Below are 18,292 nucleotides of genomic sequence, written 5' to 3'. Positions count from 1 at the left end.
GAAGTGAACTGGAAGTAGCACAGGGCAGGGAAAAGGTCTAGGGCATGGTGGTGGTGTTAAAGTGAGGTGACAATATATACTGAAACCATAACAGTCATTCAACAAATAATGAGGAGATGGGAGGGGAGAAAAATTGGATCAGAGGTGACAGAAAGACAGAGATGGAGAGTCATAGGCACTTTGTTCTAGTCACTTTGTGCATCATACTATAAACTTAAGCATGACTATAAGTTTATTAAATAAAACAATAAAAATTTTAAATTAAAAGAATTACTGACCCTCAAGGAAAAATTGAATATTTGTAAACTAAAAAATATATAACATTTTCAAATATACTTCACTCTATTTACAGGTGCTGTGGAGAGAGTAAAGAAAATCCGAGACTATGCATTTGTGCACTTTAGTAACCGAGAAGATGCAATTGAGGCTATGAAAGCTTTAAATGGAAAGGTAAGGTAGAACTAAGAAATATATGAAAAGATCAAAGTTAATATTAGAATTTTATTTAAAAGAACAAGTCTGTCTTGTCTATCTAGGCTGCAAGTCTACCTCGCCCAGGCTTTCTCCACCTCTTACCAAAGCATCAAAAGGTATAAATAAATAAGATATTCAAAGCACAGACACAACAATACTGAAACATGAGATCTAAGCTACAACCACTGAATTTTGCAATGTGCCTGTCTAGGTAGCGTGTGGGGTGAGGGGATGGAGGTGGGAACAATGGAGGATGAAGGGAAGTATGGTGGAATGAAGTCTAGTAGTAGGATTGGTGTTAAATATTATATGCCTAAAACTCAACTATCAAGAACTTATAAATCACTGATCAAATAGTTTAATTAAATAAAAAAATTATTTGGGCTAGAGCAATAGCACAGCGGTAGGGCATTCACCTTGCATGCCACTGACCCAGGTTCGATTCTTCCACCCCTCTCGGTAGAACCTGGCAAACTACCAAGAGTATCTCACCCGCATGGCAGAGCCTGGCTAGCTACCTGTGACATATTTGATATGCCAAAAACAGTAACAAGTCTCATAATGGAGATGTTACTGGTGCCTGCTCAAGCAAATCAATGAACAACGGGATGACAGTAACAGTAACAGTAAAAAAATATTTAGTATTCAAATTAATTTTTTTTTAATTTGAAGGTATAAGGAAACACAGATACCCAAAGATACCTGTGGAGGACAGTTTACTTAAAAGCCTGACAAATTCCCCTGTCTTGAGTAGAGAGAGCCTTATTGTTATTTTTGGTGGGGTGGTAGGCAGAGTTACTTTGATTAGGTTTTTGGTTCACACCCACTGATGCTCAACTCAGTGCTCAGAAATTATTCCCAGTGATGTTCAGGGGCCCTTAAAGTGCCAGGGTATTAACAGGATTATGGCATGCAAAGTTTATACTCCAGTCCCTTGACCTATTTTCTCAGTCCCCTGCCCCGAAGCTCCATTTTTAAGCCTCTCTTTACAGGTGAAAACTTTCCTATTGTGTAACTGCACTAAGAAACAAAGTATTTAAAGGATCACTAGGCTGCCCATGCCGAAGTGTGAATTATTGATAGCAATTGATAATGGTGGGTTTCCTTTCACCCTTCATGATTGATCATGAATAGTGATGATCAATAAATATATAGTATCAGAGAAATGCAGATCAAAACAACCATGAGATACCACCTCACACCACAGAGACTAGCACACATCCAAAAGAACAAAAGCAACCGCTGTTGGAGAGGATGTGGGGAGAAAGGGACCCTTCTTCACTGCTGGTGGGAATGCCGACTGGTTCAGCCCTTCTGGAAAACAATTTGGACGACTCTCAAAAAATTAGATATTGAATTCCCATTTGACCCAGCAATACCACTGCTGGGAATATATCCCAGAGAGGCAAAAAAGTACAATCGAAACAACATCTGCACATGTATGTTCATCGCAGCACTGTTTACAATAGCCAGAATCTGGAAAAAACCCGAATGCCCCAGAACGGATGACTGGTTGAGCAAACTTTGGTACATCTATACAATGGAATACTATGCAGCTGTTAGAAAAAAGGAGGTCAAGAATTTTGTAGTTAAGTGGATGGGCATGAAAAGTTTCATGCTGAGTGAAATGAGTCAGAAAGAGAGACAGACATAGAAAGATTGCACTCATCTATGGTATATAGAATAACAGAGTGGGAGACTAACACCCAAGAACTGTAGAAATAAGTACCAGGAGGTTGACTCCATGGCTTCGAGGCTGGCCTCACGTTCCGGGGAAAGGTCAACTCAGAGAAGCGATCACCAACTACATTGTAGTCGAAGGCCATGTGGGGGAAGGGAGTTGCGGGCTGAATGAGGGCTAGAGACTGAACACAGCGGCCACTCAACACCTTTATTGCAAACCACAACAACTAATTAGAGAGAGAGAACAGAAGGGAATGCCTTGCCACAGTGGCAGGGTGGGGTGGGGGTAGATGGGATTGGGGAGGGTGGGAGGGATGCTGGGTTTACGGGTGGTGGAGAATGGGCACTGGTGAAGGGATGGGTTCCCGAACTTTGTATGAGGGAAGTATAAGCACAAATAGTGTATAAATCTGTAACTGTACCCTCACGGTGATTCTCTAATTAAAAATAAATAAATTTTAAAAATAAATAAATTAAGAAAAAATAAATAAATAAAATATTTTTAAAAAGCGAAAAAAAAATAAATAAATAGATAGTAGATATTGTATTATAACCCATAATTGACCTAAGGTTTCTGAGAATCACATAAAAATGCTATTAAAAACAGAACAGACATGTGACATTAACAATAGGACATAGTTCTCCAGCTTAGTGACTTCTTTGGAAAATAAATTTATAAGCAAAACATTAATGGAGAGTAGATAATTTTTCACCGTCATGGAAGATTAGGTGCAATACGCCACAAAAATAACTCTGGAAAAATTTAATAAATGTAAACCTATAGAAATTTATATGTATATGTATACATATAAATATAATGCACAGAATTAAAACAAATCAATATTCATGGAGGCAAGTAAGAAAATACTAAGAAGGAGATATTGTCTTTATAGGTTGTCTTCACAATTTTCCATGATATTTTTTTCCCTTACTCTCTATAACAGGTGCTGGATGGTTCCCCCATTGAAGTGACCCTTGCCAAACCAGTGGATAAGGACAGTTATGTTAGGTATACCCGTGGCACAGGTGGAAGGGGTGCCATGCTGCAGGGAGAATACACCTATTCTTTGGGCCATGTCTATGACCCCACCACAGCCTACCTTGGAGCTCCTGTCTTCTATGCCCCGCAGCCCTATGCAGCAATTCCCAGCCTTCACTTCCCAGCCACCAAAGGACATCTTGGCAACAGGGCTATTATCCGAACCCCTTCTGTTCGAGGTAACACAGTCAGACCTTGCCTGACAATAGCAAAAATTTCAAATAATTTGTATTGCAATAGATTTAGGTAGACTGGAGGGTACACTGCGAGAAAAAAACCCTGAAAATTGTTCATTAAAAATCAAATATTTTATCAGTATTTTTCCTTCCATAGAAATATTTTTTCACATTACAACTGGTTATTGAAAAAAACTTGATCAGAACAGATAAAAAATGAATGTTGAATGCAAAAATTTGTCTGTGCTTGAGCTCAAAAAATTTGCAGAAAGTAAAACTTAGTTTTGCAATTGTTCACATTTCTCTTATCTTTGGACCACCATATTTCAGTCACCTGTGACTCATTATAAAACTTCCAAGGGAGAACAGCAAGGAATCTAATTATCTCAAGTAACAAGAACATTTCTAGGAACATGTGAATTTCAAGGTAATTTAATGCATCTTTATATATAAATCACAAATTATCTTAAATATATTATAACATATAAGAACTGTTCTCATCTGACATTCCTCAAGAAAAATGTGCTATGCCTCCTAAATAGCAATTCTATTAAGTCAATGAACCAATTTTTCCCAGAACATAGGGAATTAAATATAAAATTCAAATAGAAAAAAAATCTGATTGCCAAATAATAAATCTTTCCTGGTTGAAGGCTGTAAGAATTCCAAGTGTTCAAACATTTTTTCTAAATTCTGTTCATTCCAGAAATTTGAAAGATACAGAAAGTGCTTTCATTTCCAAGAAAATAATTTTTCTCTGCTATGGAATTCTCCAGACTAGTTATTCTAGAATGAGGCTAGTATCAACAGAATTCCAGTAAATCTTCACAATATGACACCAAATGGGAAACTGGACAACATACTATGTATGTAAATTCACTCCTTCATTTAGATTAGAAGCAAGGAACATGTTCAAATTATTACAGAAGCAATCATATTGCTGTTTTATTATTTTTCAGAACTGAACTGACAAACCTAGAAGTTATAGTCTTCAATGGCTTTGAAACTTCCATATTCATAATACAATCATTCAGTCAAAATTATAATGCAAAATATATCATAAGAATTTTATTCAGGATCTTTCTATTTTAAAAAATATTATATCATTAAATAAGTACAATTAAACAGCAAATCCTTAAATAATTCATACATTAAAAACAAGTTGTCAGCCAGTTGTAATGTCCAAAAAAAAAATTTACTGGGGTGGGGGAGGGAAATGTCTCTCATAAGAAAGGAATCAATAAGTGATAAAAGGTAATCAATTTAATTCTTTTATATTGTCATGCCTCCAATAGAAAATCAAAGGTGCAATATGACAAAATAAAAATCAAAAGGAATCTATTAATGAAACTCAATGGAAATTTAAGCTTCGTATTGACAGAACGCAGAGGAGAAACTGGTAAATCAAAATCACAAGCTTTCTCAGTGTTGGTTTTCCAGCAGATCTTCGAGGGATAAGATCACTAGGGCAGTTCAAATGCATTTATACTTTACTTAACCATGACAAAAATGCGTAAATTTTATTTTAATACATGTGGTCATATTAGGCTGGATGTTTTCATTGATACCTTCCCAACTTTGATTAGTCTACAGAGAAATGCCAGCAAAAGGCTGAATGAAACTAGGAATTGTAAAATTTTTCTCTGTGCTAAAGTTTTAGTGTTGCTTACATCTTTAATAGCTCTTATGATGTTGTTGTATCTTCCATTGATAGTTTTGGTTTTGATATTTTTTTTCAGTGACAGCCATAGTGAACCCTACCTTGCATTGAGTTTCATTACAGTAGAATCCTAGAGTTTTCTATCTTCAGGGCAACAATCAATGTGACTTGGGCTAACTTTTCCATTACAGTAAGATTCAGGGTGATTTTCTGGTGGTTTGATTCAGTTTAATGCCTTCTTACATTCCTAGAAATTTACATGAATGTACCTGTAGGGGCTGCGGGAGTGAGAGGACTGGGAGGCCGTGGCTATTTGGCATATACAGGCCTGGGTCGTGGATACCAGGTCAAAGGAGACAAGAGAGAAGACAAACTCTATGATCTTTTACCTGGAATGGAACTCACCCCAATGAACCCTATCACTTTAAAACCCCAAGGAATTAAACTTGCTCCTCAGGTAAGTAATGTTCCTTTGAAATCAGACCAAAGAACATCATTGATGCTTCATCAAATAATTTGACTTGATCCCTACTTGGGCACTTGTTTTGTTAACTAGACAAAGTGTCCAATCAATGTAGCATACAGTGAGAGAGTTCTGGACACTGAGTGCTATTGTTTCTTTAAAGACTCTTCCTTTGTTTTTAATTGTAAAGTTAAATTGAGACCTTAAATAATAATCCTCTAAAATGCAAAAACTCTGAGAGCTTTGAAGAATAATCCATTTGGGGGTAAGTCGCTTGCCTTTTTTGCTTCTACCTCTAGTTTGATAGGCACCTGCGTAGCAAATAATTCCCCAAACACTGTAGCACTGCAGTACTGTCCTCCCATTGTCCATCAATTTGCTTGAGCAGGCACCGGTAATATCTCCATTGTGAGACTTGTTGTTCCTTTCTTTGGCATATCAAATACTACCAGAAATAATCCCTGAGCATAGTTGAACATGGTCCAACATGACCCCCCAAAGAATAATTACCCATCTTTTTAAACAATCATCATCTATCAACTAACACCTGAAATAAAAGTAGCATGAAGCAAAGACTTAGCTCAAAATAAACACACCTGGTTGGTTACCAAATGAAGAATAGTCATGATGGGGAAAATTAGACCATTTATGGCAACTTCTCTTTAGAAACACTGTTTAAGAGAAAATGCAATATTATCTATGGCAGTATCATTTCTCATATTAACTATCAGTCATATAAAATTAAGTCTCCTCAAAGGATTACATTTGTGCAGTGATGTCATGATGACCTTTTATTGCTTTCATTCCACAATACTAAGTGTCCATGTTTCTGAGTGAAGTTGTGGTTTTTATTACTGGAAAGATAAAAGTTGTTCCAGTATGGAAACTAACAGGGTTAAAAATGAATCAAAACAGGATTGAGGTTGACCCTTACAGTGCTCTCAGTGAATATGCAGTGTTCTCAGAGACACTTTGGCTGTATAGTTGTATATATTTGTTCAGTTAGAGTCTGTGTATCTTAAAGACACATCCCTATTTCAATATCATATTTAAAGAGTCAGCTTATGATATCAAAACTGGGTTTCTCATTTTCACATATTAGTTCATCTAAGGGTTCAGTTAGCCCTAACCAGACAATTGAAAGATTCACTCACACTAGTAAACAGCAACCATTGTTTGGAACACCATGTATTGAGCATCTCTCTTTCACCAATATGCAGCCCAATGAGAAGATACCCATACACAAACAGAATTACAATAGGACTTCCTAAATTCCATTATGGAGCTTTGCTCTGAAAAATAAAACCACAGAGGCGTTCTACTCAAGATAGATTAATTTACTTAATCTATCTTGGGTAAAAATCCAAAACAAGGAACTTCAAGTATGAAAATATCTAAAAATCATTTAAGAAAGTAAAAATAATAATTATAAATTCTGCATTCCTTACAGTTCTGGAGCTGTAATACCATGAGTAATGATCTTTGCTTTTGATATAATCGCAGGTTAAAAATGGGTCATGATTTAGATTCCTATGCAAATAACTGTATCTATTATCTAATGATATTCCTTAATTTCCCTCTAGTTTTCTATAAGTATGGCATAGAAAGACAGAGACCATGCCATCTGCCTCAACATAGACTCTTAAAAGCTCCAGAGTAAAATTATGAACTTCCAACTACGTGCCAAGGGACAAGTACCACTCTATACAGTATATGGAGTCTATGCTCCTGCAGTATAAGTTTGCACAACAGGAATGATCAAATAAATAAAATATATATCTGTTAATTAGCATTTAGTACCTAAGCTACTGGTGCCCAGGAAACTCAGAGAATGCACTGTAGATGACAACATGTGATGAGCATTAAAAAATAACACACACACACTAACAGAACACAGAGAGAAGCAGCGTCTTCTCCTCTCTGTTTAAAAAATTCAAAATTATCAAAATTTAAAATTTCCAGTTTTAATAAACTGGAAAAATGCTCTGGTAGCTGGATTACTATTAGAGCAAATGAGGTAAGAAGCTCCATTGATTCATCCCTGGGGCATTTCTCTGTTCCACAGAGCTATTTTTTCAGACTTATGCCCTGTTTTGTGCAGTTTCCTAAGTCTATTGACTAATAGGATTATTAAAGCTTGTGGACCACCCAAAATGACTTTAGAATAAAGAAAATATGTGCCTGCAGCAAACATTCCACTTGGACTAGTAATTCAGGAAGATGCTAAAAATCAGATAATTGTAAAAATACCAGAAGTAGTATTTCACAAAATGAAGATATCATAACTATTATACCCATTTATGAGTGCTTGACAGTAAATATCATAAACTTTAATTTCTTTATAAAAATTGAAATTATAACGATGACAGATGACATAAAATAAGGATATACTCTTAGATTATCATCTGTAAACCATTTATAAACAGAAGATCTGGGAATAATAATGAATAATCCACTCACACTGCAGTAGGAAACCAAGTTTTAATAAGGATATCAAACAAGTCATAAAATTAAACTCTTGGTAAAAAGTTACATCTAATGGATTAAACCCAAAACATATTAGGGTAAATGATATGAAAATAATTTTTATGAACTAATGAACATAGCATTTTAAATGGAGTTCAAATGGAGTTCATCTTAAATGTTATGAATCACTAAACCATGAGGCATTTTATATCTTCGCAACTGAAGATGAGACTTAAAATGGCTGAAGAAATAATGAAAATGTGATATTTTAAGGAAAATTATTCTTTTTTAACTTTTATAGATATTAGAAGAAATTTGTCAAAAAAATAACTGGGGACAGCCAGTATATCAGCTACACTCTGCTATTGGACAAGACCAAAGACAGCTATTCTTATACAAAATAACTATTCCTGCTCTGGCCAGCCAGAATCCTGCAATGTACGTAATTTAATCCAAATTCTTAATCATTTTGATATATTTTATCACTATCTCAACAAGATAAATATTGAAGTCTACCACCAGGTCATTCTTCCTTAAGTGCAAATACTGATGTGTTGATGCTGGCATGTAAAAGCCCCTGAATTTCATATCAACAATGAGTATTCTGTACTATAATAAATAAATGGAAGCTGCAGGTATAAAATTAAGTAAAATTGGAAGAGAAATAAAAATAACAGTATATTATTTTCACCTCTATAGTAGTTTGAATTATATGAAGTTTCTACAGAAGACTGTGTCTATTAGGCAAATTTTGGATCAGATCTTTGTCCTTTCATTTAATTGATATAAGTCTCTGAACTTTGCTTCCACTTTGCAATTCTAGATATTATAAGAATCATTTTGATTATATGTACTTCAGAGAAGTCATACATAGAAATGAGTTACAGGAATGCTTCCAATTTCATAAAACAGGAATGTTCTAGGTGAATGCATAAATTTTCCTACCTACATATACCTACTGAAGCTTCAAGAACAAATATTACCCAAAGATGCACACACAAAATTCTATTATTTGATCATCATTACAAGCTAGAGGCAACTTAAGTTTTCAGGTATTTCTATAGCACAGGCTTAAAATCCTGTACTGACTGACTGACTGTGCTTTTCAGACATCCTTTCACACCTCCAAAACTAAGCGCCTATGTGGATGAAGCAAAGACATATGCAGCTGAGTACACTCTGCAGACCCTGGGCATCCCCACAGATGGGACTGAAGCTGCCACTGCAGCTGCTGCTGTCGCTTCTGCTACTGCTTTTCCAGGTATGGAAAATGTGTGCTCAAAATGGCACCCTGCAGAGAGTGTTTGGAAAACCCTCCTTGGTGCCATGGATTCATAGTTATTTGTGAACTCCACCTACAATAAATCTGATGTGCACCATCTGTAACCAAGAAGAATGTGCCAGATGAGTGAACCATTAAAGGATGAGGGAAGAGAACTCAACTAGGCAGCATAAGTTGAGGTCTGGTCTGCTCAGCCCTCAACAGCTGTGTGGACTTCAATGAATCCAATTTCCTGTCTCTGGTCTGTTTTCTTTTTGTCTTTACTTTTATAAGAGGTTTTGGAACTACCTATTCATAGCTGTTTACCTGAGCTGTTTGTACCAGGCACTTTCCTAGGTCACTTTCCTTTATGTCACTGAGGCTTGTGACACTACAGGTGACAGGTGCTATCATAGGTTCTTTTCGTTGTAAAAATGAAGAAACCAAGTATCAGAAAGGTTAGTTTGGTTAAGTCCAATAAGCTCTTAAGTAATAGTTAGGATCTATTGGCAATTCTAATCTCTGATTCTACTTTCATTACTCTCTGAAAGGATCAACTAGTTGACTTCTAGAATAAATGCAGAAAGCAGGAGACTGGAGAGATAGTAGGGCACTTGCCTTCCACACAGCCGACCTGGGTTTGATCCTTGGCATCCCATATAGTCCACCCCACACACACACCCCGAGCCCGAGCCCACCACTTCCTGATTGCAGAGCCAGGAGTGTTCCAAAAACAAAAGCATAAAAATTTAAAAAGTAAATGCATAAAGCTCGTTATTTGGAGGGGGCCACACCCAGCTGTGCTCAGACTTACTCCTGCCTCTGTACTCAGAGATCACTCCTGGAAATACTTGGAAGACCATATGCAGTATTGAGGACTGAACTTGGGTTGGGTTCATACAAGACAAATACTTTACCCACTGCAATATGTCTCCAGCTTTCTTAAATTATCTTACGTCAGATATTCTGTATGTGGGTGGGAAAAACAGAGGGAGATAGAGATCCTTCCAATATGTGTATAATCCAACTTCATTTCACCTATTCGACCGATTTTATTTTTAATCTGGGGGCCAAACCTAGGCTGACTCCTATTTCTGTGCTCAGGGGCCACTCCAACCAGTGCTCTGGGGACCATCTGGAGTGCCTGGGATCAAACCCAATTTGGCATGCACCTCACTACTGTAATATCTCTCTAGCCCCTAATCTATTCTATAATTTTGATTTGGTACCTGTGATGGTTGCTCAAAATAAAGCTATTCTGTTGCTCACACATGCCTTCAGGATCACATTTAAAAGACTTGCCAATGTATTATGTACTCAGGACAAATATAATTATTGAAAACATATTCTGTACTATGGGCTGGAACCATAGTACAGCAGGTAGGCTGCTTGCTTTGCATGGGGCCAACATGGGTTCCATCCTCAGCATCCCATATGGTTCCATGAGTACTACCAGGAGTGATTCTTGAGTACAAAGCCAAGAGTAGCCTAAGAGCACTGAAAGATTTGGCCAAATAACAACAAAAAGTATTCTCTAGAGCTAAAATGGTGCCAGACAAAAATAATTTTAGCATCAGAATAATTATATCCTTTTTTGCTAATAAAAGTTCCCTTATTTTATTCAAATTCTTAAAATTAGAGGTTAGGTGAAATGGTTATCATAGTGTTAACATTTTTGGTAGAAATGTACAAAATCACCACACACCACCAACACCGAAGTCACCACCACTGTCCTTAAGTCACCTCTGGTCAATCACTTCATCTGAAAAAAGTCAATCTGTCTTGAGTTAACATACTTTTCATAGCCCTAATCAGAACCTGCCTGAACCTAGAGACACATCATTCTCTCAATAGATTAATTCATACATTGGTCATGTTCCAGTGTGAAAACCATGTTCTTCATATTCATATATCTGGAGTTACTCTCATTTTCTTGCATTTCTCATTATTTACTAATACGTTCTCTGATCTGCCACTAGAGGCTGAACCTAATCATGCTCATGCGCAATGGACTGCAATTCAGCTCTGTTTCTCAGTGGAATGTTAAGAAGACAGTGTACCCCTGAGATTACCAAGAAAACCAACAGCTGCCATTGCAGAAGGCAAGGTGGCCTCTGGGCAATGCTGAGACTATTAAGTCTAGTGTTTACTTTCCATAAAGTAGGGTGTTAATGTGTTTGTCTACTGGGACTTGAGTCAGACCTCTCAGTTCTTGGAGAAAGCTGAGGCCATGTCTTGCACAAAATTGCACTTAAATAACAAATTATAAAAATACATAACTACTGTCGGGAGAATTTAAAGTTCACAGTCTTTTAAAACTGGAAAGAATTTATTCAAGAATATTTTATCTTCTACTTTGTCTTTGCTCCTGGAAGAAGTTAAAAATATTTAGGGCAGGAGAGTTGTTTGAAATGATTTTTCTCTAGAATTAAGCACAGAGTAATAGATTCCAAGGGACCAATCTATTTTAAAACACAAGTACCTTGCATTTGCATTTAAGAAATTACTCAAACTGAAAAAAATTCAAAATCCCTAAAAACACTATCTATACACACACAACACACAACACACACAAACACACACACACACACACACCTTATTTTAGGATCACAGTTGTGAAAACTGTGAAACTAATTGTTAACACAGTTCTCATATCTTTGGAAAATACACCAGACTTCACTAGCGCATTAGTCAGCATTACTGCCCAAAGTGAACAAGTCGGAATAGGATTTTTTTTTTTTTATAAAAACAGTCCAGCCAGCTTCCTGCCACTACTTTCTGAAAAACCACCAGAAAGAAATCAATGTGTCTGGGTTTAGGCAGACTTCCACAACACATAAACTAAATGAGCTTTTTTCAGTCAGGCCTTCATTTGTGTCCTAAGTATATTTTTCCCTCTTTCTTCATCTTTAGTTGCCATTTTGGAATCACTGCAGAAATATAGCATTTTAGGGTTCAAAATATTAATGAGAAATACTGCTTTTATATAATAGTTGTTATGCTCTCTTCAAAAGTGAAAATTAATAGACAAGAAGACATAATACTTCTGAGAAAACACATGGATAACTTCTTAGCCATTAAAACTCTGGGTAGTGATATGCTTCAAAATCTCCATCTACAACAAAAGCAACTTGATCTTGATCGTGGAATTCTCAGGTTTAAGTGGAAAGGCTAGGGATTTGCTGTTATGATATTATATTGAATGCCGAATCTTTAAATATGTCCCTTCATCTACCCAGTCCCTACACATCTCTCCTGGGGAAACTACTAGTTTTAACCATTGATCTGGGTGGAGTAAAAATTTTTAGCAGCATCAGCAATAACCCCCAGCCCCAGCTGAGCCTGAGTCAACTCCTCAGTTGCCCCCTCTCCTTTGGAATTTCTGACAGGCTCTGGAAAATTTCTAATTTCAAGCTTGAGTCAGTACAGCATCCTGTTATATTTGTCTCTTAAAACCTTTCTCCAGTATTTCTAATTCTCAGGTGAAGTGATTCAGACACAGAGGTTGATGTTACTTTGAGAAATACTTCTCTGGAATGTTTAAAATGTCATTTAAAAAATATATCACCAAGGGAAGGAGCAATAGTACAGTGGGTGGGGCACTTGCCTTGTACATGGCCAACCCAGGTTCTATCCCCAGCGTCCCATAAGGTTCCCCAAGCTCTAATTGCTGTGTGCTGAGCATACCAGGTATGGCCCCCCCCCCAAAAAAAAACAAAAAAAATCACTGAGCACTGGATCAGGGAGACAGTGCAGGGCTGAAGTTCTTTTTCTTGCTTTTTTTTTGGGGGGGTCACACCCGGTGATGCACAGGGCTTACTCTTGGCTCTGCACTCAGTAATTACTCCTGGCAGTGCTCGGGGGACCACATGGGATGCTGGGAATTGAATCTGGGTTGGCCACATAAAACAAACACCCTACTCACTGTGCTATCGCTCCATCCATAGGGGAGCTGAGGTTCTTGACTTGCCTTCTACTGACCCTGACTCGAATCCCCAGAACCATCATCATCACCACCTATGTTCTCCAAGCACTGCCAGGAGTTATTCCTAAGCATAATTATTCCTGAGTACTGCCAAGTATGAACCAAATCCCCACCCCATAGAAAGAATTACTAAGTCTAGATATGATTTTCCCAAGAACACTTTTTAAGATAGATATATTAACATTTGACTTTAAAAGACATGTTACTCACTAATCATCAGAGAGATGCAGATCAAAACAACCACGAGATACCACCTCACACCACAGAGACTAGCACACATCCAAAAGAACAAAAGCAACCACTGTTGGAGAGGATGTGGGGAGAAAGGGACCCTTCTACACTGCTGGTGGGAATGCCGACTGGTTCAGCCCTTCTGGAAAACAATATGGACGACTCTCAAAAAATTAGAAATTGAGCTCCCATTTGACCCAGCAATACCACTGCTGGGAATATATCCCAGAGAGGCAAAAAAGTATAATCGAAAATGGCATATGCACATGTATGTTCATCGCAGCACTATTTACAATAGCCAGAATCTGGAAAAAACCCGAATGCCCTAGAACGGATGACTGGTTGAGGAAACTTTGGTACATCTATAGAATGGAATACTATGCAGCTGTTAGAAAAAAGGAGGTCACAAATTTTTTATTTAAGTGGATCGGCATGTAAAGTTTCATGCTAAGTGAAATGAGTCAGAAAGAGAGAGACAGACATAGAATGATTGCACTTATCTATGACATATAGAATAACGGAGTGGGAGACTAACACCCAAGAATTGTAGAAACAACTACCAGGAGGTTGACTCCATGGCTAGGAGGCTGGCCTCACATTCTGGGGAAAGGGCAACTCAGAGAAGGGATCACCAGCTATAATGTAGTCGAAGGCCATGTGGGAGAAGGGAGTTGCGGGCTGAATGAGGGCTAGAGACTGAGCACAGTGGCCACTCAACACCTTTATTGCAAACCACAACAGCTAATTAGAGAGAGAGAACAGAAGGGAATACCCTGCCACAGTGGCAGGGCGGGGTAGGGGGAGATGGGATCGGGGAGGGTGGGAGGGATGCTGGGTTTACTGGTGGTGGAGAATGGGCACTGGTGAAGGGATGGGTTCCCGAACTTTGTATGAGGGAAGCATAAGCACAAAAGTGTATAAATCTGTAAATGTGCCCTCATGTTGATTCATTAATTAAAAATAAATTAATTAATTATAAAAAAAAATTAAAAAAATAAAAGACATGTTACCTGTTTATCTTCCATAAGGAAGACAATTAGAGAGCAAACAACTTCTTTTCACGTCTCCTCGTCTTTCTCTTCCAGGATACGCTGTCCCTAATGCCACTGCACCTGTGTCTGCAGCCCAGCTCAAGCAAGCAGTGAACCTTGGTCAAGACTTAACGGCATATACCACATATGAGGTCTACCCCACTTTCACGGTGACTGCCCGAGGGGACGGATATGGAGCCTTCTGAAGACACCTATCTATTCATTTAAGAATAAGATGCACAAAACTCTCTCTACAGAAGATATAAATCTTAAGTTTAGTTCCTTAATAATATAATTCCTAAAATAATGGCTTTTTCTGAAACCATAAAGTGTATACAAATTGTAGAATCCTGATATGAGGATGTTGCTCCTAATGAAATCACATATATTTAGGAGCCTCTCATCTAACAAAAATCTAGAGTCATTGTCCCCAAAAGCCATTCTTCAATGGTAAATGGGTACCCTACAGATTCTGTTTACAAAACCTGCCATAGTAGAAAGAGATTTTTAGCCAGGAAGACTTTAGAACTGAGCTGATCTGGGAAGTCATTAAAGACAAAGGGAACCAAGTAACCATCAGAGATTTGTACTCTGGCTAGCAAATACTTCTCTCTCTCTCTCTCTCTCTCTCTCTCTCTCTCTCTCTCTCTTCCTCTCTCTCTCTCTTTCTCACACACACACACACATACACACAAACACACACACACGGATGCTTTTTAAATCATGTTCACCATTGTCCACTGGAGTCAACCTCACTTAACTATGAAAATTCTGTTCAGTCAACTGGCGATAGATCAGAATCTTCTTGACCTTGTAACCCCCAAGGATTTTCTAGAAAAAGATTTTATGTTCTGTGGATACAGATAAAATGAATCAAGGCCTATAATTGCATTAACTTATTAACCACACATGTTGTTTCCTAGAACTCCTACTCCCCCCAAGAATTCCACAATAAGACATTCCAATCTGAAGTTCTTTTCCCCCATTTTTAACATTTGTCTTGTCTGTATTAATCTATTCTCATTTTGCTCAACTCTAATATTACAGCTCTATAGCATATTACTTGTGATAATTCTTCCTATTTAGGAAATTGACTGAAAAGTCTTTTTAAACGAAGAGAAAAGTGAAGACTTGCTTTCATTTCTTTGACATTTTTTTGTAGCACCCAGGCCACCATCAGTATTCAGAGAGAGATTCTCTACCTACTCTTTCTTTCACTTTCAGTAAGTAGCAGACAGCTTTGCCATATCTGAATCCTTTAATCTTGAAACTGCCACAGGAAACCTTACCTTCATCACTGATGAATAGAAGATGATTCTGTAGATCTCAGTCAGGAAGCTCTTTACCAAAATCCTTTAGTTTTAAGCCTCTTCTCCAAGAACGTCTGGGGGTGAAAGTGCTATGAAAACTGAGATGCAGAGGAAAAGACATTGATTTCTTTCCATACTTGTAATGATAACTTTTTGTTTACATAGAACTAATCTAAGTATTAATTAATCAAAACCTGTAACTACTACTTCAATTTCACTTGTGGTTTAATACTTGCAGCACTAGAGTCTCCATTAGGAAAATTACTTGGCCTTTATAAGATTTACATGGTGCAAGGGAAAACACAAATGCAAAAACAGGAGAAAACTCAAGTCTTCAATGCAATTCTGTGATCCTAAGTCAAGTCGGATTTCAATCCCAAAACAGGTTGATGCTAATAATGATTAGAATCTTTCTATTCATTTAATTCTAGTAAGATATCAAGGGTCTCAAAGCCTCAGTGTAAACTCTGAAAGGCATTCATTTTGTTTCTCATATAACTCGGGCATGGCTCCTAAATCTGACAGCACAGTAGAAACACCTGGAGAGCTTTTCAAAATTCCAATTAAACCAATTTCATCAGATGCCAAACCAAGTACATCAGAGTGTCTTGGAGGCAGCCCTGCCATTGGTACTTTTTAAAGATCTTTCTTTGGGGGGCACACACCTGGTCATGCTCAGGACTTAGTCCTGGCTCTGAACTACTGTATATTTTTATTTCCATGTTATACCTTAGCTTTTACCGTATGCCACTTCTGTTAAACAAATATTCCTGCTAACATGCAAGACATATATAGAGATTTTGGTAAACAAACTTTCAAGATTTATTTTAAAATTTTAGTTCAATCTAATTACATCTTTAAATTTTTCTATGACTAAAGAAATAGTACCGTGGTTAGTGCTTGTCTTGTATGCAGGCAACCAGGGTTTGATCCCCTACATCTTATACGGTTCCCCAAACACTTCCAGAAGTGATTTTTGAATGCAGAGCAAGGAGTTACCTACTTGAGCATAACCTGATGTGGTCTAAACACCAAAAAATAAAATAAATATTCTGAATTTTTCTATAACATATTCATAGAAAGTGGCTGTATCTATCAAATCATATGTTTACACTTGCCAATGATAGAACACAACAAACACAAGATTTGCTCTAGTGAGAGGAGGTTTTAGGAAAAAGAGGGGTGACCCTCCACATCTCACCTATATATAAAACCAACCTTAAAATGAAGAAGAATTTGGAAACCAAACATTTTCAATTCATTCAAGAATGTAGGAGTTAAAATAGCAAAAGTATATCTACCTATCCCTCAGATACTTTTTTCCTAATTTGAGAGAGAAATCAAGAAAAAGAAAATGCTTTATCTGAAGGGAGTGGGATATATATGTATGTGTGTATATATACATATATATATATATAAATTGGTTTTTACAAAAGGAGTAATCAAGGGCCAGAGTGATAGTATAGTGGGTAGGGCACTTGCATGTGGCAGATGAGCAGAGCCAGGAGTAATACCTCCAGATTGGCCCCAAAACAGAAGAGTGGTCAACAGGAACTTTTGGGGGCATAACTCCTTGGTTTGCCAAGAGAGTACTGACCTGTTGAACCACCTTTATTGTATACTTCACCACCCTTACTTCCAATTGTGTCCCCATTAAGAGAACAAATTAAGCAGTGACCCAATCTTCATGGTTTTCCCTTTCTCTCCTGCCTTCCTCCCTTCCTTCTTTCAAAAAGAACCCAGCTACTTCTACTTTTTTTTCCAACTGGAACAGAAGTGTCCTTGAGAAAAAAATTATCATCGCCTCTACAGTTACTCTCAACCCACCCTAGCTATCCCTCTACCTGGATCCTATATCCTGGTTCTAGTTTCACCCCAATGTCCCAAAGAAGAGTGGTCCTGAGTCCTAACTTTGGTGGAAAGAGTGAATAACCACTAACTAGATTGAATATAAGACAAGTTTAAAGATAGCTCTTGAGAACATAGATAGGATTCTGGTCTTTCAGGATGAATAGAGTATTAGTCGCATCATAAACTATTTGCTAGTTCCCTTCCTCCTTGAACCAGACTACCTATACTCAAATATAGATAGATTTGTTTTGTAAACATTAACCTTCAAAATTATGTTGCCTTTCTCCTTTCTGCTGTCTTATAGATTTGCCCAAATACTAATCCCCTTGCATTTAACCTTGCCATTATGATTACTCATATTCTTCATCAAAAACCTTCAAGAACACTACTTGAAGTTTTTAAAGAAAACTGTTAAATATTTTCCAATTTTCTAGAACTTTTAATTTTTCCAGTGTCTTTATTAATGTTTTAATTAAACATTTTTTGTCTCTACTGCTACTACCTTCTAAGTCTATTCTTTACAGAATATGTCATCAGTCTCTGTTTACTATGCACGTACTCTTGTGCCAGAAACTGTGAATACAAGTATTTTTATATATTTCTTTACTTATTTGCTATAAAATCTAGCATTCCATTCTGAACTTTTTAACTTAAAATAATCA

General features: G+C 37.2%; 1 protein-coding gene across 1 annotated transcript in view; it reads left to right on the top strand.

Annotated features, from left to right (window-relative positions):
- A1CF (APOBEC1 complementation factor) overlaps positions 1–14,675 on the top strand; it is an 86,189-nt gene extending 71,514 nt beyond the window's left edge. The window contains exons 7-12 of the mRNA XM_004607505.2: positions 353–450; positions 3,102–3,375; positions 5,284–5,489; positions 8,263–8,399; positions 9,071–9,222; positions 14,524–14,675. Coding sequence (XP_004607562.1) covers positions 353–450; positions 3,102–3,375; positions 5,284–5,489; positions 8,263–8,399; positions 9,071–9,222; positions 14,524–14,675 — 1,019 coding nt within the window. The remainder of the gene's footprint in view (positions 1–352; positions 451–3,101; positions 3,376–5,283; positions 5,490–8,262; positions 8,400–9,070; positions 9,223–14,523) is intronic.
- Positions 14,676–18,292: the final 3,617 nt, after the last annotated feature.

Source organism: Sorex araneus, chromosome 11, assembly GCF_027595985.1.
Source record: "Sorex araneus isolate mSorAra2 chromosome 11, mSorAra2.pri, whole genome shotgun sequence".
Classification (NCBI taxonomy): Eukaryota; Metazoa; Chordata; class Mammalia; order Eulipotyphla; family Soricidae; genus Sorex; species Sorex araneus.
This window is presented reverse-complemented; position numbering and strand designations above follow the sequence as displayed.